At 48.0% G+C, this 25,257-nt stretch overlaps 1 protein-coding gene across 5 annotated transcripts in view; it reads left to right on the forward strand.

Annotated features, from left to right (window-relative positions):
* The window catches only part of LOC140392896 (glutathione S-transferase kappa 1-like), an 80,129-nt gene extending 55,241 nt beyond the window's left edge, over positions 1 to 24,888 (forward strand). For all 5 annotated transcript variants that reach the window (XM_072478662.1, XM_072478664.1, XM_072478663.1 and 2 more), the window contains exons 8-9: positions 22,709 to 22,802; positions 24,051 to 24,888. In XM_072478662.1, coding sequence (XP_072334763.1) covers positions 22,709 to 22,802; positions 24,051 to 24,094 — 138 coding nt within the window. In that variant the 3' untranslated portion in view covers positions 24,095 to 24,888. The remainder of the gene's footprint in view (positions 1 to 22,708; positions 22,803 to 24,050) is intronic.
* The last annotated feature ends 369 nt before the right edge of the window (positions 24,889 to 25,257 follow it).

Here is a 25,257-nt window from a genome sequence, read left to right on the forward strand (position 1 = left end):
GTTTACGCAGTTTGAGGGGTTTACACAGTTTGGGGAGGATTTACACAGTTTGGGAGGGATTTACACAGTTTGAGGAGTTTACACAGTTTGGGGGGTTTACACAGTTTGGTGAGTTTACACAGTTTGGGGGGTTTACACAGTTTAGGGGGTTTACACAGTTTGGGGGGTTTACACAGTTTGGGGGGTTTACACAGTTTGGGGAGTTTACACAGTTTGGGGGGTTTCCACAGTTTGGGGGGTTTACACAGTTTGGAGGGTTTCCACAGTTTGGGGAGTTTACACAGTTTGGGGGTTTACACAGTTTGAGGGGTTTACACAGTTTGGGGAGTTTACACAATTTGACGAGTTTACACAGTTTGGGGGGTTTACACAGTTTGGGGGGGATTTACACAGCTTGGGAGGGATTTACACAGTTTGAGGAGTTTACACAGTTTGGGGGGTTTACACAGTTTGGGGGTTTACACAGTTTGGGAAGTTTACGCAGTTTGGGGGGTTTCCACAGTTTGGGGGGTTTACACAGTTCGGAGGGTTTCCACAGTTTGGGGAGTTTACACAGTTTGGGGGGTTTACACAGTTTGAGGGGTTTACACAGTTTGGGAAGTTTACACAATTTGAGGAGTTTACACAATTTGGGGGGTTTACACAGTTTGGGGGGGATTTACACAGTTTGTGAGGGATTTACACAGTTTGAGGAGTTTACACAGTTTGGGGGGTTTACACAGTTTGGGAGTTTATACAGTTTGAGGGGTTTACGCAGTTTGAGGGGTTTACACAGTTTGGGGGGGTTACACAGTTTTGGGGGTTTACACAGTTTTGGGGGGGATTTACACAGTTTGGGGAGTTTACACAGTTTGGGGGGTTTACACCGTTTTGGGGGTTTACACAGTTTGGAGGGTTTCCACAGTTTGGGGGGTTTATGCAGTTTGTGGGGTTTACACAGTTTGAGGAGTTTACACAGTTTGGGGGGTTTACACAGTCTGGGGTTTATGCAGTTTGGGGGTTTTACACAGTCTGGGGGTTTATGCAGTTAGGGGGTTTTACACAGTTTGAGGGGTTTATACAGTTTGAGGTGTTTACACAGTTTGGGGAGTTTACACAGTTTGAGGAGTTTACAAAGTTTGAGGGGTTTACACAGTTTGGGGGGTTTACACAGTTTGAGGGGTGTACACAGTTTGGGGAGTTTACACAGTTTGAGGGTTTTACACAGTTTGGGGGGTTTACACAGTATGGCGAGTTTACACAGTTTGGGGAGTTTACACAGTTTTGCGGGTTTACACAGTTTGGTGAGTTTACACAGTTTGGGGGGGTTTATACAGTTTGAAGTGTTTACACAAGGTTTGGGGGGTTTGCACAGTTTGGGGGTTTACATAGTTTTGGAGTTTACACAGTTTGGGGGTTTACACAGTTTTGGAGTCTACACAGTTTGGGGAGTTTCCACAGTTTCGGGCGTTTACATAGTTTTGGAGTTTACACAGTTTGGGGGTTTACACAGTTTGGGGCGTTTACACAGTTTGGGGCATTTACACAGTTTGGGGTTTACACAGTTTGGGGGTTTACACAGTTTGGGGCGTTTACACAGTTTGGGGCATTTACACAGTTTGGGGTTTACAAAGTTTGGTGAGTTTACACAGTTTCGGGTGGTTTACACAGTTTGGGGGGTTTACTCCGTTTGCGGGTTTACACTGTTTGGGGGTTTTTCACGTTTGGGAGGTTTACACAGTTTGGGGGTTTACACAGTTTGGGGGTTTACACAGTTTGGGGAGTTTACACAGTTTGGGGAGTTTACACAGTTTTGGGGGTTTACACAGTTTGGGGGGTTACACAGTTTGGGGGGTTTACACAGTTTGGGGGGTTTATACAGTTTGGGAGGTTTACACAGTTTGAGGGGTTTAGACAGTTTGGGGGGTTTACACAGTTTGGGGGGTTTACACAGTTTGGGGGGGTTTACACAGTTGGGGGGTTTACACAGTTTGAGGGGTTTACACAGTTTGAGGGGTTTACACTGGTTGGGGAGTTTACACAGTTTGGGGGGTTTACACAGTTTGGGGTTTACACAGTTTGGGGGGTTTGCACAGTTTGGGGGGTTTGCACAGTTTGGGGGGTTTACACCGTTTTGGGGGTTTACACAGTTTGGGGGGTTTTCTCAGTTTGGGGGGTTTACACAGTTTGTGGGGTTTACACAGTTTGGGGGGTTTACACAGTTTGGGGGGTTTACACAGTTTGGGGGGTTTACACAGTTTGGGGGGTTTACACAGTTTGGGGAGTTTACACAGTTTGGGGGGTTTCCACAGTTTGGGGGGTTTACACAGTTTGGGGGGTTTACACAGTTTGAGGGGTTTACACAGTTTGGGGAGTTTACACAGTTTGAGGAGTTTACGCAGTTTGGGGGGTTTACACAGTTTGGGGGGGGATTTACACAGTTTGGGAGGGATTTACACAGTTTGAGTAGTTTACACAGTTTGGGGGGTTTACGCAGTTTGACGGGTTTACACAGTTTGGGGGTTTTTCTCAGTTTGGGGGGTTTACACAGTTTGGGGGGTTTACACAGTTTGGGGGGTTTACACAGTTTGGGGGGTTTACACAGTTTGGGGGGTTTACACAGTTTGGGGAGTTTACACAGTTTGGGGAGTTTCCACAGTTTGGGGGGTTTCCACAGTTTGGGGGGTTTACACAGTTTGGGGGGTTTACACAGTTTAAGGGGTTTACACAGTTTGGGGAGTTTACACAGTTTGAGGAGTTTACGCAGTTTGGGGGGTTTACACAGTTTGGGGGGGATTTACACAGTTTGGGGGGATTTGCACAGTTTGGGGAGTTTACACAGTTTGGGGGGTTTACACCGTTTTGGGGGTTTACACAGTTTGGAGGGTTTACACAGTTTGGGGGGTTTATGCAGTTTGGGGGGTTTACTCAGTTTGAGGAGTTTACACAGTTTGGGGGGTTTACACAGTTTGGGGAGTTTATGCAGTTTGGGGGTTTTACACAGTCTGGGGCGTTTACACAGTTTGGGGAGTTTACACAGTTTGAGGAGTTTACACAGTTTGGGGGGTTTACACAGTTTGGATGTTTATACAGTTTGAGGGGTTTACACAGTTTGAGGGGTTTACACAGTTTGGGGGGTTTACACAGTTTGGGGGGTTTACACAGTTTGGGGGGGATTTACACAGTTTGGGGAGTTTACACAGTTTGAGGGGTTTACACAGTTTGAGGGATTTACACAGTTTGGGGAGTTTACACAGTTTGGGGGGTTTACACAGTTTGGGGTTTACACAGTTTGGGGGGTTTGCACAGTTGGGGGGGTTTACACAGTTTGGGGGGTTTACACAGTTTGGTGAGTTTACACAGTTTGGGGGGTTTACACAGTTTGGGGGGTTTACACAGCTTGGGGGGTTTACACAGTTTGGAGGGTTAACACAGTTTGGGGAGTTTACAAAGTTTGGGGGGTTTACACAGTTTGAGGGGTTTACACAGTTTGGGGAGTTTACACAGTTTGAGGAGTTTACGCAGTTTGGGGGGTTTACACAGTTTGGGGAGGATTTACACAGTTTGGGAGGGATTTACACAGTTTGAGGAGTTTACACAGTTTGGGGGGTTTACACAGTTTGGGGTTTACACAGTTTGGGGGTTTGCACAGTTTGGGGGGTTTACACCGTTTTGGGGGTTTACACAGTTTGGGGGGTTTACACAGTTTGGGAGGTTTACACAGTTTGGGGGGATTTACACAGTTTGGGGAGTTTACACAGTTTGGGGGGTTTACACCGTTTTGGGGGTTTACACAGTTTGGAGGGTTTACACAGTTTGGGGGGTTTATGCAGTTTGGATGGTTTACTCAGTTTGAAGAGTTTACACAGTTTGGGGGGTTTACACAGTCTGGGGGTTTATGCAGTTTGGGGGTTTTACACAGTCTGGGGGTTTATGCAGTATGGGGGTTTTATACAGTTTGAGGGGTTTACACAGTTTGGGGAGTTTACACAGTTTGACGAGTTTACACAGTTTGAGGGGTTTACACAGTTTGGGGGGTTTACACAGTTTGAGGGGTTTACACAGTTTGGGGGGTTTACACAGTTTGAGGGGTTTACACAGTTCGGGGGGTTTACACAGTTTGGGGGGTTTACACAGTTTGAGGGGATTACACGGTTTGAGGGGTTTACACCGTTTGAGGGGTTTACACAGTTTGGAGGGTTTACACAGTTTGGGGAGTTTACACAGTTTGGGGGGTTTACACAGTTTGAGGCGTTTACACAGTTTGGGGAGTTTACACAGTTTGAGGAGTTTACACAGTTTGGGGGGTTTACACAGTTTGAGGGGGATTTACACAGTTTGGGGTGGATTTACACAGTTTGGGAGGGATTTACACAGTTTGGGGAGTTTACACAGTTTGAGGAGTTTACACAGTTTGAGGGGTTTACACAGTTTGGGAGTTTATACAGTTTGAGGGGGTTACACAGTTTGAGGGGTTTACACAGTTTGGGGGGTTTACACAGTTTGGGGGGTTTACACAGTTTGGGGGGGATTTACACAGTTTGGGGATTTTACACAGTTTGAGGGGTTTACACAGTTTGAGGGGTTGACACAGTTTGGGGAGTTTACACAGTTTGGGGGGTTTACACAGTTTGGGGTTTGCACAGTTTGGGGGGTTTACACCGTTTTGGGGGTTTACACAGTTTGGGGGGTTTACACAGTTTGGGGGGTTTACACAGTTTGGGGGGTTTACACAGTTTGGGGAGTTTACACAGTTTGGGGGGTTTCCACAGTTTGGGGGGTTTACACAGTTTGGAGGGTTTACACAGTTTGGGGCGTTTACACAGTTTGGGGGGTTTACACAGTTTGAGGCGTTTACTCAGTTTGGGGAGTTTACACAGTTTGAGGAGTTTACACAGTTTGGGGGGTTTACACAGTTTGAGGGGGATTTACACAGTTTGGGGTGGATTTACACAGTTTGGGAGGGATTTACACAGTTTGGGGAGTTTACACAGTTTGAGGAGTTTACACAGTTTGGGGGGTTTACACAGTTTGGGAGTTTATACAGTTTGAGGGGTTTACACAGTTTGAGGGGTTTACACAGTTTGGGGGGTTTACACAGTTTGGGGGGGATTTACACAGTTTGGGGATTTTACACAGTTTGAGGGGTTTACACAGTTTGAGGGTTTGACACAGTTTGGGGAGTTTACACAGTTTGGGGGGTTTACACAGTTTGGGGTTTACACAATTTGGGGGGTTTGCACAGTTTGGGGGGTTTACACAGTTTGGGGGGTTTACACAGTTTGGGGGGTTTACACAGTTTGGGGGGTTTACACAGTTTGGGGAGTTTACACAGTTTGGGGGGTTTCCACAGTTTGGGGGGTTTACACAGTTTGGAGGGTTTACACAGTTTGGGGAGTTTACACAGTTTGGGGGGTTTACACAGTTTGAGGGGTTTACACAGTTTGGGGAGTTACACAGTTTGAGGAGTTTACGCAGTTTGGGGGGGATTTACACAGTTTGGGAGGGATTTACACAGTTTGAGGAGTTTACACAGTTTGGGGGGTTTACGCAATTTGACGGGTTTACACAGTTTGGGGGGTTTACACAGTTTGGGGGTTTTACACAGTCTGGGGGTTTATGCAGTATGGGGGTTTTACACAGTTTGAGGGGTTTACACAGTTTGGGGAGTTTACACAGTTTGAGGAGTTTACACAGTTTGTGGGGTTTACACAGTTTGGGGGGTTTACACAGTTTGAGGGGTTTACACAGTTTGGGGGGTTTACACAGTTTGAGGGGTTTACACAGTTTGGGGGGTTTACACAGTTTGGGGGGTTTACACAGTTTGAGGGGTTTACACGGTTTGAGGGGTTTACACAGTTTGAGGGGTTTACACAGTTTGGAGGGTTTACACAGTTTGGGGGGTTTACACAGTTTGGGGGGTTTACACAGTTTGGGTGGGATTTACACAGTTTGGGGAGTTTACACAGTTTGAGGGGTTTACACAGTTTGAGGTGTTTACACATTTTGTGGAGTTTACACATTTTGGGGGTTTACACAGTTTGGGGTTTACACAGTTTGGGGGGTTTGCACAGTTTGGGGGGTTTACACCGTTTTGGGGGTTTACACAGTTTGGGGGGTTTACACAGTTTGGGGGGTTTACACAGTTTGGTGAGTTTACACAGTTTGGGGGGTTTACACAGTTTGGGGGGTTTACACAGTTTGGGGGGTTTACACAGTTTGGTGAGTTACACAGTTTGGGGGGTTTACACAGTTTGGGGGGTTTACACAGTTTGGGGAGTTTACACAGTTTGGGGAGTTTACACAGTTTGGGGGGTTTCCACAGTTTGGGGGGTTTACACAGTTTGGAGGGTTTACACAGTTTGGGGAGTTTACACAGTTTGGGGGGTTTACACAGTTTGAGGGGTTTACACAGTTTGGGGAGTTTACACAGTTTGAGGAGTTTACACAGTTTGGGGGGTTTACACAGTTTGGGGGGGATTTACACAGTTTGGGAGGGATTTACACAGTTTGAGGAGTTTTCACAGTTTGGGGGGTTTACACAGTTTGGGGGGTTTACACAGTTTGGGAGGTTTACACAGTTTGGGGGGATTTACACGGTTTGCGGAGTTTACATAGTTTGGGGGGTTTACACCGTTTTGGGGGTTTACACAGTTTGGGGGGTTTATGCAGTTTGGGGGTTTACTCAGTTTGAGGAGTTTACACAGTTTGGGGGGTTTATACCGTCTAGGGGTTTATGCAGTTTGGGGTTTTACACAGTCTGGGGGTTTATGCAGTTTGGGGATTTACTCAGTTTGAGGAGTTTACACAGTTTGGGGGGTTTACACAGTCTGTGGGTTTATGCAGTTTGGGAGTTTTACACAGTCTGGGGGTTTATGCAGTATGGGGGTTTTACACAGTTTGAGGGGTTTACACAGTTTGGGGAGTTTACACAGTTTGAGGAGTTTACACAGTTTGAGGGGTTTACACAGTTTGGGGGGTTTACACAGTTTGAGGGGTTTACACAGTTTGGGGGGTTTACACAGTTTGAGGGGTTTACACAGTTTTGGGGGTTTACACAGTTTGGGGGGTTTACACAGTTTGAGGGGTATACACGGTTTGAGGGGTTTACACAGTTTGAGGGGTTTACACAGTTTGGAGGGTTTACACAGTTTGGGGGGTTTACACAGTTTGGGGGGTTTACACAGTTTGGGGGGGATTTACACAGTTTGGGGAGTTTACACAGTTTGAGGGGTTTACACAGTTTGAAGGGTTTACACAGTTTGGGGAGTTCACACAGTTTCGGGGGTTTACACAGTTCGGGGTTTACACAGTTTGGGGGGTTTGCACAGTTTGGGGGGTTTACATCGTTTTGGGGGTTTACACAGTTTGGGTGGTTTACACAGTTTGGGGGGTTTACACAGTTTGGTGAGTTTACACAGTTTGGGGGGTTTACACAGTTTGGGGGGTTTACACAGTTTGGGGGGTTTACACAGTTTGGTGAGTTTACACAGTTTGGGGGGTTTACACAGTTTGGGGGGTTTACACAGTTTGGGGGGTTTACACAGTTTGGTGAGTTTACACAGTTTGGGGAGTTTACACAGTTTGGGGGGTTTCCACAGTTTGGGGGGTTTACACAGTTTGGAGGGTTTACACAGTTTGGGGAGTTTACACAGTTTGAGGAGTTTACGCAGTTTGGGGGGTTTACACAGTTTGGGGAGGATTTACACAGTTTGGGAGGGATTTACACAGTTTGAGGAGTTTACACAGTTTGGGGGGTTTACACCGTTTTGGGGGTTTACACAGTTTGAGGGGTTTACACGGTTTGAGGGGTTTACACCGTTTGAGGGGTTTACACAGTTTGGAGGGTTTACACAGTTTGGGGAGTTTACACAGTTTGGGGGGTTTACACAGTTTGAGGCGTTTACACAGTTTGGGGAGTTTACACAGTTTGGGGGGTTAATGCAGTTTGAGGGGTTTACACAGTTTGGGGAGTTTACACAGTTTGGGGGGTTTACACAGTTTGGGGTTTACACAGTTTGGGGGGTTTGCACAGTTTGGGGGGTTTACACAGTTTGGGGGGTTTACACAGTTTGGTGAGTTTACACAGTTTGGGGGGTTTACACAGTTTGGGGGGTTTACACAGCTTGGGGGGTTTACACAGTTTGGAGGGTTAACACAGTTTGGGGAGTTTACACAGTTTGGGGGGTTTACACAGTTTGAGGGGTTTACACAGTTTGGGGAGTTTACACAGTTTGAGGAGTTTACGCAGTTTGGGGGGTTTACACAGTTTGGGGAGGATTTACACAGTTTGGGAGGGATTTACACAGTTTGAGGAGTTTACACAGTTTGGGGGGTTTACACCGTTTTGGGGGTTTACACAGTTTGGAGGGTTTACACAGTTTGGGGGGTTTATGCAGTTTGGATGGTTTACTCAGTTTGAAGAGTTTACACAGTTTGGGGGGTTTACACAGTCTGGGGGTTTATGCAGTTTGGGGGTTTTACACAGTCTGGGGGTTTATGCAGTATGGGGGTTTTATACAGTTTGAGGGGTTTACACAGTTTGGGGAGTTTACACAGTTTGACGAGTTTACACAGTTTGAGGGGTTTACACAGTTTGGGGGGTTTACACAGTTTGAGGGGTTTACACAGTTTGGGGGGTTTACACAGTTTGAGGGGTTTACACAGTTCGGGGGGTTTACACAGTTTGGGGGGTTTACACAGTTTGAGGGGTTTACACGGTTTGAGGGGTTTACACCGTTTGAGGGGTTTACACAGTTTGGAGGGTTTACACAGTTTGGGGAGTTTACACAGTTTGGGGGGTTTACACAGTTTGAGGCGTTTACACAGTTTGGGGAGTTTACACAGTTTGAGGAGTTTACACAGTTTGGGGGGTTTACACAGTTTGAGGGGGATTTACACAGTTTGGGGTGGATTTACACAGTTTGGGAGGGATTTACACAGTTTGGGGAGTTTACACAGTTTGAGGAGTTTACACAGTTTGGGGGGTTTACACAGTTTGGGGGTTTATACAGTTTGAGGGGGTTACACAGTTTGAGGGGTTTACACAGTTTGGGGGGTTTACACAGTTTGGGGGGTTTACACAGTTTGGGGGGGATTTACACAGTTTGGGGATTTTACACAGTTTGAGGGGTTTACACAGTTTGAGGGGTTGACACAGTTTGGGGAGTTTACACAGTTTGGGGGGTTTACACAGTTTGGGGTTTGCACAGTTTGGGGGGTTTACGCCATTTTGGGGGTTTACACAGTTTGGGGGGTTTACACAGTTTGGGGGGTTTACACAGTTTGGGGGGTTTACACAGTTTGGGGAGTTTACACAGTTTGGGGGGTTTCCACAGTTTGGGGGGTTTACACAGTTTGGAGGGTTTACACAGTTTGGGGCGCTTACACAGTTTGGGGGGTTTACACAGTTTGAGGCGTTTACACAGTTTGGGGAGTTTACACAGTTTGAGGAGTTTACACAGTTTGGGGGGTTTACACAGTTTGAGGGGGATTTACACAGTTTGGGGTGGATTTACACAGTTTGGGAGGGATTTACACAGTTTGGGGAGTTTACACAGTTTGAGGAGTTTACACAGTTTGGGGGGTTTACACAGTTTGGGAGTTTATACAGTTTGAGGGGTTTACACAGTTTGAGGGGTTTACACAGTTTGGGGGGTTTACACAGTTTGGGGGGGATTTACACAGTTTGGGGATTTTACACAGTTTGAGGGGTTTACACAGTTTGAGGGGTTGACACAGTTTGGGGAGTTTACACAGTTTGGGGGGTTTACACAGTTTGGGGTTTACACAATTTGGGGGGTTTGCACAGTTTGGGGGGTTTCCACCGTTTGGGGGGTTTACACAGTTTGGGGGGTTTACACAGTTTGGGGGGTTTACACAGTTTGGGGAGTTTACACAGTTTGGGGGGTTTCCACAGTTTGGGGGGTTTACACAGTTTGGGGAGTTTACACAGTTTGGGGGGTTTACACAGTTTGAGGGGTTTACACAGTTTGGGGAGTTACACAGTTTGAGGAGTTTACGCAGTTTGGGGGGGATTTACACAGTTTGGGAGGGATTTACACAGTTTGAGGAGTTTACACAGTTTGGGGGGTTTACGCAATTTGACGGGTTTACACAGTTTGGGGGGTTTACACAGTTTGGGGGTTTTACACAGTCTGGGGGTTTATGCAGTATGGGGGTTTTACACAGTTTGAGGGGTTTACACAGTTTGGGGAGTTTACACAGTTTGAGGAGTTTACACAGTTTGTGGGGTTTACACAGTTTGGGGGGTTTACACAGTTTGAGGGGTTTACACAGTTTGGGGGGTTTACACAGTTTGAGGGGTTTACACAGTTTGGGGGGTTTACCCAGTTTGGGGGGTTTACACGGTTTGAGGGGTTTACACGGTTTGAGGGGTTTACACAGTTTGAGGGGTTTACACAGTTTGGAGGGTTTACACAGTTTGGGGGGTTTACACAGTTTGGGGGGTTTACACAGTTTGGGGGGTTTACACAGTTTGGGTGGGATTTACACAGTTTGGGGAGTTTACACAGTTTGAGGGGTTTACACAGTTTGAGGTGTTTACACATTTTGTGGAGTTTACACATTTTGGGGGTTTACACAGTTTGGGGTTTACACAGTTTGGGGGGTTTGCACAGTTTGGGGGGTTTACACCGTTTTGGGGGTTTACACAGTTTGGGGGGTTTACACAGTTTGGGGGGTTTACACAGTTTGGTGAGTTTACACAGTTTGGGGGGTTTACACAGTTTGGGGGGTTTACACAGTTTGGTGAGTTTACACAGTTTGGGGGGTTTACACAGTTTGGGGGGTTTACACAGTTTGGGGGGTTTACACAGTTTGGGGAGTTTACACAGTTTGGGGAGTTTACACAGTTTGGGGGGTTTCCACAGTTTGGGGGGTTTACACAGTTTGGAGGGTTTACACAGTTTGGGGAGTTTACACAGTTTGGGGGGTTTACACAGTTTGAGGGGTTTACACAGTTTGGGGAGTTTACACAGTTTGAGGAGTTTACACAGTTTGGGGGGTTTACACAGTTTGGGGGGGATTTACACAGTTTGGGAGGGATTTACACAGTTTGAGGAGTTTTCACAGTTTGGGGGGTTTACACAGTTTGGGGGGTTTACACAGTTTGGGAGGTTTACACAGTTTGGGGGGATTTACACGGTTTGCGGAGTTTACATAGTTTGGGGGGTTTACACCGTTTTGGGGGTTTACACAGTTTGGGGGGTTTATGCAGTTTGGGGGTTTACTCAGTTTGAGGAGTTTACACAGTTTGGGGGGTTTATACCGTCTAGGGGTTTATGCAGTTTGGGGTTTTACACAGTCTGGGGGTTTATGCAGTTTGGGGATTTACTCAGTTTGAGGAGTTTACACAGTTTGGGGGGTTTACACAGTCTGTGGGTTTATGCAGTTTGGGATTTTACACAGTCTGGGGGTTTATGCAGTATGGGGGTTTTACACAGTTTGAGGGGTTTACACAGTTTGGGGAGTTTACACAGTTTGAGGAGTTTACACAGTTTGAGGGGTTTACACAGTTTGGGGGGTTTACACAGTTTGAGGGGTTTACACAGTTTGGGGGGTTTACACAGTTTGAGGGGTTTACACAGTTTTGGGGGTTTACACAGTTTGGGGGGTTTACACAGTTTGAGGGGTATACACGGTTTGAGGGGTTTACACAGTTTGAGGGGTTTACACAGTTTGGAGGGTTTACACAGTTTGGGGGGTTTACACAGTTTGGGGGGTTTACACAGTTTGGGGGGGATTTACACAGTTTGGGGAGTTTACACAGTTTGAGGGGTTTACACAGTTTGAAGGGTTTACACAGTTTGGGGAGTTCACACAGTTTCGGGGGTTTACACAGTTCGGGGTTTACACAGTTTGGGGGGTTTGCACAGTTTGGGGGGTTTACACCGTTTTGGGGGTTTACACAGTTTGGGGGGTTTACACAGTTTGGGGGGTTTACACAGTTTGGTGAGTTTACACAGTTTGGGGGGTTTACACAGTTTGGGGGGTTTACACAGTTTGGGGGGTTTACACAGTTTGGTGAGTTTACACAGTTTGGGGGGGATTTACACGGTTTGCGGAGTTTACATAGTTTGGGGGGTTTACACCGTTTTGGGGGTTTACACAGTTTGGGGGGTTAATGCAGTTTGAGGGGTTTACACAGTTTGGGGAGTTTACACAGTTTGGGGGGTTTACACAGTTTGGGGTTTACACAGTTTGGGGGGTTTGCACAGTTTGGGGGGTTTACACAGTTTGGGGGGTTTACACAGTTTGGTGAGTTTACACAGTTTGGGGGGTTTACACAGTTTGGGGGGTTTACACAGCTTGGGGGGTTTACACAGTTTGGAGGGTTAACACAGTTTGGGGAGTTTACACAGTTTGGGGGGTTTACACAGTTTGAGGGGTTTACACAGTTTGGGGAGTTTACACAGTTTGAGGAGTTTACGCAGTTTGGGGGGTTTACACAGTTTGGGGAGGATTTACACAGTTTGGGAGGGATTTACACAGTTTGAGGAGTTTACACAGTTTGGGGGGTTTACACCGTTTTGGGGGTTTACACAGTTTGGAGGGTTTACACAGTTTGGGGGGTTTATGCAGTTTGGATGGTTTACTCAGTTTGAAGAGTTTACACAGTTTGGGGGGTTTACACAGTCTGGGGGTTTATGCAGTTTGGGGGTTTTACACAGTCTGGGGGTTTATGCAGTATGGGGGTTTTATACAGTTTGAGGGGTTTACACAGTTTGGGGAGTTTACACAGTTTGACGAGTTTACACAGTTTGAGGGGTTTACACAGTTTGGGGGGTTTACACAGTTTGAGGGGTTTACACAGTTTGGGGGGTTTACACAGTTTGAGGGGTTTACACAGTTCGGGGGGTTTACACAGTTTGGGGGGTTTACACAGTTTGAGGGGTTTACACGGTTTGAGGGGTTTACACCGTTTGAGGGGTTTACACAGTTTGGAGGGTTTACACAGTTTGGGGAGTTTACACAGTTTGTGGGGTTTACACAGTTTGAGGCGTTTACACAGTTTGGGGAGTTTACACAGTTTGAGGAGTTTACACAGTTTGGGGGGTTTACACAGTTTGAGGGGGATTTACACAGTTTGGGGTGGATTTACACAGTTTGGGAGGGATTTACACAGTTTGGGGAGTTTACACAGTTTGAGGAGTTTACACAGTTTGGGGGGTTTACACAGTTTGGGAGTTTATACAGTTTGAGGGGGTTACACAGTTTGAGGGGTTTACACAGTTTGGGGGGTTTACACAGTTTGGGGGGTTTACACAGTTTGGGGGGGATTTACACAGTTTGGGGATTTTACACAGTTTGAGGGGTTTACACAGTTTGAGGGGTTGACACAGTTTGGGGAGTTTACACAGTTTGGGGGGTTTACACAGTTTGGGGTTTGCACAGTTTGGGGGGGTTACGCCATTTTGGGGGTTTACACAGTTTGGGGGGTTTACACAGTTTGGGGGGTTTACACAGTTTGGGGGGTTTACACAGTTTGGGGAGTTTACACAGTTTGGGGGGTTTCCACAGTTTGGGGGGTTTACACAGTTTGGAGGGTTTACACAGTTTGGGGCGCTTACACAGTTTGGGGGGTTTACACAGTTTGAGGCGTTTACACAGTTTGGGGAGTTTACACAGTTTGAGGAGTTTACACAGTTTGGGGGGTTTACACAGTTTGAGGGGGATTTACACAGTTTGGGGTGGATTTACACAGTTTGGGAGGGATTTACACAGTTTGGGGAGTTTACACAGTTTGAGGAGTTTACACAGTTTGGGGGGTTTACACAGTTTGGGAGTTTATACAGTTTGAGGGGTTTACACAGTTTGAGGGGTTTACACAGTTTGGGGGGTTTACACAGTTTGGGGGGGATTTACACAGTTTGGGGATTTTACACAGTTTGAGGGGTTTACACAGTTTGAGGGGTTGACACAGTTTGGGGGGTTTACACAGTTTGGGGGGTTTACACAGTTTGGGGAGTTTACACAGTTTGGGGGGTTTCCACAGTTTGGGGGGTTTACACAGTTTGGGGAGTTTACACAGTTTGGGGGGTTTACACAGTTTGAGGGGTTTACACAGTTTGGGGAGTTACACAGTTTGAGGAGTTTACGCAGTTTGGGGGGGATTTACACAGTTTGGGAGGGATTTACACAGTTTGAGGAGTTTACACAGTTTGGGGGGTTTACGCAATTTGACGGGTTTACACAGTTTGGGGGGTTTACACAGTTTGGGGGTTTTACACAGTCTGGGGGTTTATGCAGTATGGGGGTTTTACACAGTTTGAGGGGTTTACACAGTTTGGGGAGTTTACACAGTTTGAGGAGTTTACACAGTTTGTGGGGTTTACACAGTTTGGGGGGTTTACACAGTTTGAGGGGTTTACACAGTTTGGGGGGTTTACACAGTTTGAGGGGTTTACACAGTTTGGGGGGTTTACCCAGTTTGGGGGGTTTACACGGTTTGAGGGGTTTACACGGTTTGAGGGGTTTACACAGTTTGAGGGGTTTACACAGTTTGGAGGGTTTACACAGTTTGGGGGGTTTACACAGTTTGGGGGGTTTACACAGTTTGGGTGGGATTTACACAGTTTGGGGAGTTTACACAGTTTGAGGGGTTTACACAGTTTGAGGTGTTTACACATTTTGTGGAGTTTACACATTTTGGGGGTTTACACAGTTTGGGGTTTACACAGTTTGGGGGGTTTGCACAGTTTGGGGGGTTTACACCGTTTTGGGGGTTTACACAGTTTGGGGGGTTTACACAGTTTGGGGGGTTTACACAGTTTGGTGAGTTTACACAGTTTGGGGGGTTTACACAGTTTGGGGGGTTTACACAGTTTGGTGAGTTTACACAGTTTGGGGGGTTTACACAGTTTGGGGGGTTTACACAGTTTGGGGGGTTTACACAGTTTGGGGAGTTTACACAGTTTGGGGAGTTTACACAGTTTGGGGGGTTTCCACAGTTTGGGGGGTTTACACAGTTTGGAGGGTTTACACAGTTTGGGGAGTTTACACAGTTTGGGGGGTTTACACAGTTTGAGGGGTTTACACAGTTTGGGGAGTTTACACAGTTTGAGGAGTTTACACAGTTTGGGGGGGATTTACACAGTTTGGGAGGGATTTACACAGTTTGAGGAGTTTTCACAGTTTGGGGGGTTTACACAGTTTGGGGGGTTTACACAGTTTGGGAGGTTTACACAGTTTGGGGGGATTTACACGGTTTGCGGAGTTTACATAGTTTGGGGGGTTTACACCGTTTTGGGGGTTTACACAGTTTGGGGGGTTTATGCAGTTTGGGGGTTTACTCAGTTTGAGGAGTTTACACAGTTTGGGGGGTTTATACCGTCTAGGGGTTTATGCAGTTTGGGGTTTTACACAGTCTGGGGGTTTATGCAGTTTGGGGATTTACTCAGTTTGAGGAGTTTACACAGTTTGGGGGGTTTACACAGTCTGTGGGTTTATGCAGTTTGGGATTTTACACAGTCTGGGGGTTTATGCAGTATGGGGGTTTTACACAGTTTGAGGGGTTGACACAGTTTGGGGAGTTTACACAGTTTGAGGAGTTTACACAGTTTGAGGGGTTTACACAGTTTGGGGGGTTTACACAGTTTGAGGGGTTTACACAGTTTGGGGGGTTTACACAGTTTGAGGGGTTTACACAGTTTTGGGGGTTTACACAGTTTGGGGGGTTTACACAGTTTGAGGGGTATACACGGTTTGAGGGGTTTACACAGTTTGAGGGGTTTACACAGTTTGGAGGGTTTACACAGTTTGGGGGGTTTACACAGTTTGGGGGGTTTACACAGTTTGGGGGGGATTTACACAGTTTGGGGAGTTTACACAGTTTGAGGGGTTTACACAGTTTGAAGGGTTTACACAGTTTGGGGAGTTCACACAGTTTCGGGGGTTTACACAGTTCGGGGTTTACACAGTTTGGGGGGTTTGCACAGTTTGGGGGGTTTACACCGTTTTGGGGGTTTACACAGTTTGGGGGGTTTACACAGTTTGGGGGGTTTACACAGTTTGGTGAGTTTACACAGTTTGGGGGGTTTACACAGTTTGGGGGGTTTACACAGTTTGGGGGGTTTACACAGTTTGGTGAGTTTACACAGTTTGGGGGGTTTACACAGTTTGGGGGGTTTACACAGTTTGGGGGGTTTACACAGTTTGGGGAGTTTACACAGTTTGGGGAGTTTACACAGTTTGGGGGGTTTCCACAGTTTGGGGGGTTTACACAGTTTGGAGGGTTTACACAGTTTGGGGAGTTTACACAGTTTGGGGGGTTTACACAGTTTGAGGGGTTTTCACAGTTTGGGGAGTTTACACAGTTTGAGGAGTTTACACTGTTTGGGGTGTTTACACAGTTTGGGGGGGATTTACACAGTTTGGGAGGGATTTACACAGTTTGAGGAGTTTTCACAGTTTGGGGGGTTTACACAGTTTGGGGGGTTTACACAGTTTGGGAGGTTTACACAGTTTGGGGGGGATTTACACGGTTTGCGGAGTTTACATAGTTTGGGGGGTTTACACCGTTTTGGGGGTTTACACAGTTTGGGGGGTTTATGCAGTTTGGGGGTTTACTCAGTTTGAGGAGTTTACACAGTTTGGGGGGTTTATACAGTCTGGGGGTTTATGCAGTTTGGTGTTTTACACAGTCTGGGGGTTTATGCAGTTTGGGGGTTTTACACAGTTTGAGGGGTTTACACAGTTTGGGGAGTTTACACAGTTTGAGGAGTTTACACAGTTTGAGGGGTTTACACAGTTTGGGGGGTTTACACAGTTTGAGGGGTTTACACAGTTTGGGGGGTTTACACAGTTTGAGGGGTTTACACAGTTTGGGGGGTTTACACAGTTTGGGGGGTTTACTCAGTTTGGGGGGTTTACACAGTTTGGGGAGTTTATACAGTTTGAGGGGTTTACACAGTTTGGGGGGTTTACACAGTTTGAGGGGTTTACACAGTTTGGGGGGTTTACACAGTTTGGGGGGTTTACACAGTTTGGGAGGTTTACACAGTTTGGGGAGTTTATACAGTTTGAGGGGTTTACACAGTTTGGGGAGTTTACACAGTTTGAGGGGTTTACACAGTTTGGGGGGTTTACACAGTTTGAGGGGTTTACACAGTTTGGGGGGTTTATAGAGGTCTATAAAATTATGAGGGGCATAGACAGAGTAGATAGTCCGAGGCTTTTCCCCAGGGTGGAGTGTTCAATTACTGGGGGGCATAGGTTTAAGGTGAGAGGGGCAAGGTTTAGAGTAGATGTCCGAGGCAAGTTTTTTACGCAGAGGGTAGTGGGTGCCTGGAACTCGCTACCGGAGGAGGTGGTGGAAGCAGGGACGATAGTGACATTTAAGAGGCATCTTGACAAATACATCAATAGGATGGGAATAAAGGGATACGGACCCAGGAAGTGTAGAAGATTGTAGTTTAGTCGGGCAGCATGGTTGGCACGGGCTTGGAGGGCCGAAGGGCCTGTTCCTGTGCTGTACATTTCTTTGTTCTTTGTTCTTTGTACACAGTTTGGGGGGTTTACACAGTTTGGGGGTTTATACAGTCTGGGGGGTTTACACAGTTTGGGTGGTTTACACAGTTTGGGGAGTTTATACAGTTTGAGGGGTTTACCCAGTTTGGGAGGTTAACACAGTTTGAGGGGGTTTACACCGTTTTGGGGGTTTACACAGTTTGGGGAGTTTACACAGTTTGAGGGGTTTACACAGTTTGGGGGGTTTACACAGTTTAAGGGATTTACACAGTTTGGGGGGTTTACACAGTTTGAGGGGTTTACACAGTTTGGGGGGTTTACACAGTTTGAGGGGTTTACACAGTTTGGGGAGTTTACACAGTTTCGGAGGTTTACACAGTTTGGGGGGTTTACACAGTTTGAGGGGTTTACACAGTTTGAGGGGTTTACACAGTTTGAGGGGTTCACACAGTTTGGGGGGTTCACACAGTTTGAGGGGTTTACACAGTTTGGGGGGTTGACACAGTTTGAGGGGTTTATACAGTTTGGGGGGTTTACACAGTTTGAGGGGTTTACACAGTTTGGGGGGTTTACACAGTTTGAGGGGTTTATACAGTTTGGGGAGTTTACACAGTTTGGGGAGTTTACACAGTTTGAGGGGTTTATGCAGTTTGGGGAGTTTACACAGTTTGGGGAGTTTACACAGTTTGAGGGGTTTACACAGTTTGGGGGATTTACACAGTTTGGGGAGTTTACACAGTTTGGGGGGTTTACACAGTTTGAGGGGTTTACACAGTTTGGGGGATTACACAGTTTGGGGGGTTTATACAGTTTGGGGAGTTTACACAGTTTGGGGAATTTACACAGTCTGAGGGGTTTACACAGTTTGGGGGGTTTATGCAGTTTGGGGGGTTTACACAGTTTGGGGGGTTTAAGCAGTTTGGGGGTTTACACAGTTTGAGGGGTTTACACAGTTTGGGGGGTTTACACAGTTTGGGGAGTTTACACAGTTTGAGGGGTTTACACAGTTTGGGGGTTTATGCAGTTTGGGGGGTTTACACAGTTTGAGGGGTTTACACAGTTTGGGGGGTTTACACCATTTGGGAGGTTTACACAGTTTGAGGGGTTTACACAGTTTGGGGGGTTTACACAGTTTGGGGGGTTTGCACAGTTTGAGGGGTTTACACAGTTTGGGGGGTTTACACTGTTTGGGGGGTTTACACAGTTTGAGGGGTTTACACAGTTTGGGGGGTTTACACAGTTAGAGGGGTTTACACAGTTTGAGGGGTTTACACAGTTTGAGGGGTTTACACAGTTTGGGGGGTTTATGCAGTTTGGGGGGTTTACACAGTTTGGGGGGTTTACACAGTTTGAGGGGTTTACACAGTTTGGGGAGTTTACACAGTTTGGGGAGTTTACACAGTTTGAGGAGTTTACACATTTTGAGGGGTTTACACAGTTTGGGGGGTTTATGCAGTTTGGGGGGTTTACGCAGTTTGAGGGGTTTACACAGTTTGGGGGGTTTACACAGTTTGGGGAGTTTACACAGTTTGAGGGGTTTACACAGTTTGGGGGGTTTATGCAGTTTGGGGGGTTTACACAGTTTGAGGGGTTTACACAGTTTGGGGGGTTTACACAGTTTGAGGGGTTTGCACAGTTTGGGGGGTTTATGCAGTTTGGAGAGTTTACACAGTTTTAGGGGTTTACACAGTTTGGGGGGTTTTCACAGTTTGGGGAGTTTACACAGTTTGGGGAGTTTACACAGTTTGGGGAGTTTACACAGTTTGAGGGGTTTACACAGTTTGGGGGGTTTACTCAGTTTGGGGGGTTTACACAGTTTGAGGGGTTTACACAGTTTGGGGAGTTTACACAGTTTGGGGAGTTTACACAGTTTGGGGAGTTTACACAGTTTGGGGGTTTACACAGTTTGGGGGGTTTACACAGTTTGGGGGGTTTACACAGATTGAGGGGTTTACACAGTTTGGGGGGTTTACACAGTTTGGGGGGTTTACACAGTTTGAGGGGTTTACACAGTTTGGGGGGTTTACACAGTTTGAGGGGTTTATACAGTTTGGGGAGTTTACACAGTTTGGGGAGTTTACACAGTTTGAGGGGTTTATGCAGTTTGGGGAGTTTACACAGTTTGGGGAGTTTACACAGTTTGAGGGGTTTACACAGTTTGGGGGATTTACACAGTTTGGGGAGTTTACACAGTTTGGGGGGTTTACACAGTTTGAGGGGTTTACACAGTTTGGGGGATTACACAGTTTGGGGGGTTTATACAGTTTGGGGAGTTTACACAGTTTGGGGAATTTACACAGTCTGAGGGGTTTACACAGTTTGGGGGGTTTATGCAGTTTGGGGGGTTTACACAGTTTGGGGGGTTTAAGCAGTTTGGGGGTTTACACAGTTTGAGGGGTTTACACAGTTTGGGGGGTTTACACAGTTTGGGGAGTTTACACAGTTTGAGGGGTTTACACAGTTTGGGGGTTTATGCAGTTTGGGGGGTTTACACAGTTTGAGGGGTTTACACAGTTTGGGGGGTTTACACCATTTGGGAGGTTTACACAGTTTGAGGGGTTTACACAGTTTGGGGGGTTTACACAGTTTGGGGGGTTTGCACAGTTTGAGGGGTTTACACAGTTTGGGGGGTTTACACTGTTTGGGGGGTTTACACAGTTTGAGGGGTTTACACAGTTTGGGGGGTTTACACAGTTAGAGGGGTTTACACAGTTTGAGGGGTTTACACAGTTTGAGGGGTTTACACAGTTTGGGGGGTTTATGCAGTTTGGGGGGTTTACACAGTTTGGGGGGTTTACACAGTTTGAGGGGTTTACACAGTTTGGGGAGTTTACACAGTTTGGGGAGTTTACACAGTTTGAGGAGTTTACACATTTTGAGGGGTTTACACAGTTTGGGGGGTTTATGCAGTTTGGGGGGTTTACGCAGTTTGAGGGGTTTACACAGTTTGGGGGGTTTACACAGTTTGGGGAGTTTACACAGTTTGAGGGGTTTACACAGTTTGGGGGGTTTATGCAGTTTGGGGGGTTTACACAGTTTGAGGGGTTTACACAGTTTGGGGGGTTTACACAGTTTGAGGGGTTTGCACAGTTTGGTGGGTTTATGCAGTTTGGAGAGTTTACACAGTTTTAGGGGTTTACACAGTTTGGGGGGTTTTCACAGTTTGGGGAGTTTACACAGTTTGGGGAGTTTACACAGTTTGGGGAGTTTACACAGTTTGAGGGGTTTACACAGTTTGGGGGGTTTACTCAGTTTGGGGGGTTTACACAGTTTGAGGGGTTTACACAGTTTGGGGAGTTTACACAGTTTGGGGAGTTTACACAGTTTGGGGAGTTTACACAGTTTGGGGGTTTACACAGTTTGGGGGGTTTACACAGTTTGGGGGGTTTACACAGATTGAGGGGTTTACACAGTTTGGGGGGTTTACACAGTTTGGGGAGTTTACACAGTTTGGGGAGTTTACACAGTTTGGGGGGTTTATGCAGTTTGGGGGGTTTATGCAGTTTGGGGAGTTTACACAGTTTGAGGGGTTACACAGTTTGGGGGGTTTACACAGTTTGAGGGGTTTACACAGTTTGGGGGGTTTACACAGTTTGAGGGGTTTACACAGTTTGGGGGGTTTACACAGTTTGGGGGGTTTACACAGTTTGGGGGGTTTACACAGTTTCAGGGGTTTACACAGTTTGGGGGGTTTACACAGTTTGGGGGGTTTACACAGTTTGGGGGGTTTACACAGTTTGGGGGGTTTACACAGTTTGAGGGGTTTACACAGTTTGGGGGGTTTACACAGTTTGGGGAGTTTTCACTGATTGGGGGGTTTACAGAGTTTGGGGAGTTTACACAGTTTGAGGGGTTTACACAGTTTGGGGGTTTACACAGTTTGGGGAGTTTACACAGTTTGGGGGGTTTACACAGTTTGGGAGGTTTACACAGTTTGAGGGGTTTACACAGTTTGGGGAGTTTACACAGTTTGGGGGGTTTACACAGTTTGAGGGGTTTACACAGTTTGGGGAGTTTACACAGTTTGGGGAGTTTACACAGTTTGAGGGGTTTACACAGTTTGAGGGGTTTACACAGTTTGGGGAGTTTACACAGTTTGGGGGGTTTACACAGTTTGGGGGGTTTATGCAGTTTGGGGAGTTTACACAGTTTGAGGGGTTACACAGTTTGGGGGGTTTACACAGTTTGAGGGGTTTACACAGTTTGGGGGGTTTATGCAGTTTGGGGGGTTTATGCAGTTTGGGGAGTTTACACAGTTTGAGGGGTTACACAGTTTGGGGGGTTTACACAGTTTGGGGGGTTTACACAGTTTGGGGGGTTTACAATGTTTGGGGAGTTTACACAGTTTGGGGGGTTTATGCAGTTTGGGGGGTTTATGCAGTTTGGGGGGTTTACACAGTTTGAGGGGTTACACAGTTTGGGGGGTTTACAATGTTTGGGGAGTTTACACAGTTTGGGGGGTTTATGCAGTTTGGGGAGATTATTGTTTGGCGGGTTCTGACTGTTTGGTGAATAGGGGACGGGATTCTCTGTGCCCTGCACCGGGCCGGAGAATCCCCGCCACCGCGCCCCGCCGCGTTTGGCGCAGTGCCGGTAGCGGGCCGCTCTATGCGGCCGAGCCGCTGATTCTCCATCCCAGATGGGCCGAGCGGCCGCCCTGAAAAGACAGGGGCCCGCTGGCGCCTTCCACAACTGGTTGCAGCCGGCGGGATCTCTGCGCACAGGGTGGGGGTCGGCCTGGGGGGCGGGGTCTCCGACCCCGAGGGAGGCCTCCGATGGGGCCTTGCCCGCAACCGGGGCCCACCAATCGGCAGGCCGGCCTCTCGCATGCCGGGCCTATTTTCTTATGCGCCGGCCCCTGAACTACACCGCCATGTTATATCGGGACCGGCACGTTGAGGGAGGCCACCGCACATGCGCGGGTTGGCGCCGTGTACAGTTCGCGCCGGGGTGGGCGTCTGGTGCAGCGGGAACTGCTCCAGCGCCGTGCAGGCCCCCTTTCGGGGCCAGAATCGATACACCCAGTGGCCCGTTCATGCCGTCGTGAAACGCGACGGCGTTTCCGAAGGCGTGCACACTCTGCCGCCGAATGGGAGAATCCCGCCCTTAGTGTTTGGGGCGTTTACACTGTCTGGGAGTCTTTACACAGTACTGGGAGTTTAGTGTTTGGGGTGTACAGACTGTTTGGTGACCTCTTTGGACATTCTTTTCTCAGTTTCTGTATTTCTCCCACACACAGGCATTCGGAATGCCCACATTCATCACCCACCAGAACGGGGAATCCCAGATGTTCTTTGGATCAGACCGTTTTGAACTGATGGCAAATTTCCTGGGTAAGAGATACAGAGAGAAAGTCACAGAGAGAGACTGTGACAGAGTCAAAGAGAGTGAGAGAGTCACAGAGTCCGAGAGAGAGACAGTCACAGAGTCAGAGAGAGACAGTCACAGAGTGAGACAGAGAGACAGTCACAGAATCAGAGAGAGACAGTCACAGAGAGAGAGAGGAACGCAGTCACACAGAGAGACACACAGTCACACAGAGAGACATAGTCACAAAGAGAGGGAGACAGAGAGAGCGCGAGGCAGAGTGAGAGGGCGAGGCAGAGAGGGGGCGAGGCAGAGAGAGAGGGCGAGGCAGTGAGAGAGGGCGAGGTGTAGAGAGAGGGCGAGGCGGAGAGAGAGGGCGAGGCAGAGAGAGAGGGCGAGGCAGAGAGAGAGGGCGAGGCGGTGAGAGAGAGCGAGGCAGTGAGCGAGGGTGAGGTGTAGAGAGAGGGCGAGGCAGAGAGAGAGGGCGAGGCAGAGAGAGAGGGCGAGGCAGAGAGCGAGGGTGAGGTGTAGAGAGAGAGGGCGAGGCAGAGAGAGAGGGCGAGGCAGAGAGAGAGGGCGAGGCGGAGAGAGAGGGCGAGGCAGAGAGAGAGGGCGAGGCGGTGAGAGAGAGCGAGGCAGTGAGCGAGGGTGAGGTGTAGAGAGAGGGCGAGGCAGAGAGAGAGGGCGAGGCAGAGAGAGAGGGCGAGGCAGAGAGCGAGGGTGAGGTGTAGAGAGAGAGGGCGAGGCAGAGAGAGAGGGCGAGGCAGAGAGAGAGGGCGAGGCGGAGAGAGAGGGCGAGGCAGAGAGAGAGGGCGAGGCGGAGAGAGAAGGCGAGGCGGAGAGAGAGGGCGAGGCGGAGAGTGAGGGCGAGGCAGAGAGAGTGGGCGAGGCGTAGCGAGGGGGCGTGGCAGAGAGAGGGCGAGGCGTAGCGAGGGGGCAAGGCAGAGAGAGAGGGCGAGGCAGAGAGAGAGGGCGAGGCAGAGAGAGAGGGCGAGGCAGAGAGAGAGGGCGAGGTGTAGCGAGGGAGCGAGGTGGAGAGAGAGGGCGAGGCATAGCGAGGGGGCGAGGCGGAGAGAGAGAACTGGGCGGAGAGCACGAGGAGGTGGAATGAGAGGGCAAGGTGGAGCGTGAGGGCGAGGGGGTGAGTGCGCGAGAGGGAGTGTGAATGAGGGATGTGAGAGGGTTAGGGAGGAAGAGAGTGTATGATGCGGTTGGGGGTGATCAGGCTGGTGGGTTATGTTTCTCGCTCTGATCGTGTCTTTCTCTTCTGACAGGCGAGGAGTGGAAGGGCCCAGTCCCTCGAGGCCAGGTGGGCTGATGTGTGAGGGACCCTCGCTTGGGTGGTTTGCTGGAACCTCAGTTGACCCTGGAATCCGGAGTGAGTGTGTCCGAGAGTCAACACGTCAATCCTGGAGCGTTCCCGCTGTTGGAGGGACAGATTATCGGAGAGCAAAGATTATGGGAGAAGGGGACAGCCCAGAATACTCTATCTCTCCCCTATCTTTCCCTCAATTATCCATTGCCATCTCCTTTCCCAATCCCTCACCCCCACACTCTCTCTCTCCCCTTCATCCCCTCATGCACCCAGCTCAATATTCCTCAATCTCCACTTTCTCTCACATCTATGGAAATGCGCCAAACAAGAATCGATCTACTTCCTCCTAAAAAAATATTCAGTGACCCCCTCTGGCCTCTACACCCTGAGGCAAGGAGTTCCAAATTCGCACAGTCCTCTGAGAGAAAATAATTCTCCTCGTCTCTTGTCTGAAAAGGGCCAGCCCTCATTTCCGACCTTACCCACATGGGGAAATGTCCTTTCCACGTCCACCTTGTCAAGACCCCTCCAGATTTTATAAACTTCGATCAATTCAGTCCTCAATCTTCTAAACTCCAGCAGAAGCAAGCCCAGTCTGTCTAGCCTTCCCTCACAAGTCAACCCACCTATTCCAGGTGTCAGTCTGGTATGCCTCCTCTGAACCACCTCCAATTCACTTACGTCCTTCCTTAAATAGTATTCGAGATGTGGCCTCACCACTGCCCAATACAACTGAAGCATTACAATGTTACTTTTCTGTTCAATTCCTCTTGTAATAAAGGATCGTATTCCATGAACCTCCTTCATTTTTTGCTGCACGTGCGTACTAATCTGTTGTGACTCGTGCACTAGAACACCTCGATCCCTCGGCACCTCAAATCCTGCAGCCATTCTCCCTTTCAACAACACTCTGCATCCTTATTCTTCCTGCCGAAGTGAACAGCTCTGCAATTTTCCCCATTGTACTCTTATCTGCCAGATTTTTGCCCACTCATTTAACATATCTGTATCCATCTGCAATCTCCGTATGCCGTCTTCACAACATACTTTCCTGCCTATCTTCGTGTTGCCCTCAATTTTACCTACCATGCCTTCACTCCTATCGTCTAAATCATTGATATGAGGTGCCAGCACAGACCGCGCAGAAACTCCACTTGTCACATCCT

The sequence above is a fragment of the Scyliorhinus torazame genome, chromosome 16 (assembly GCF_047496885.1).
Source record: "Scyliorhinus torazame isolate Kashiwa2021f chromosome 16, sScyTor2.1, whole genome shotgun sequence".
Lineage (NCBI taxonomy): Eukaryota > Metazoa > Chordata > Chondrichthyes > Carcharhiniformes > Scyliorhinidae > Scyliorhinus > Scyliorhinus torazame.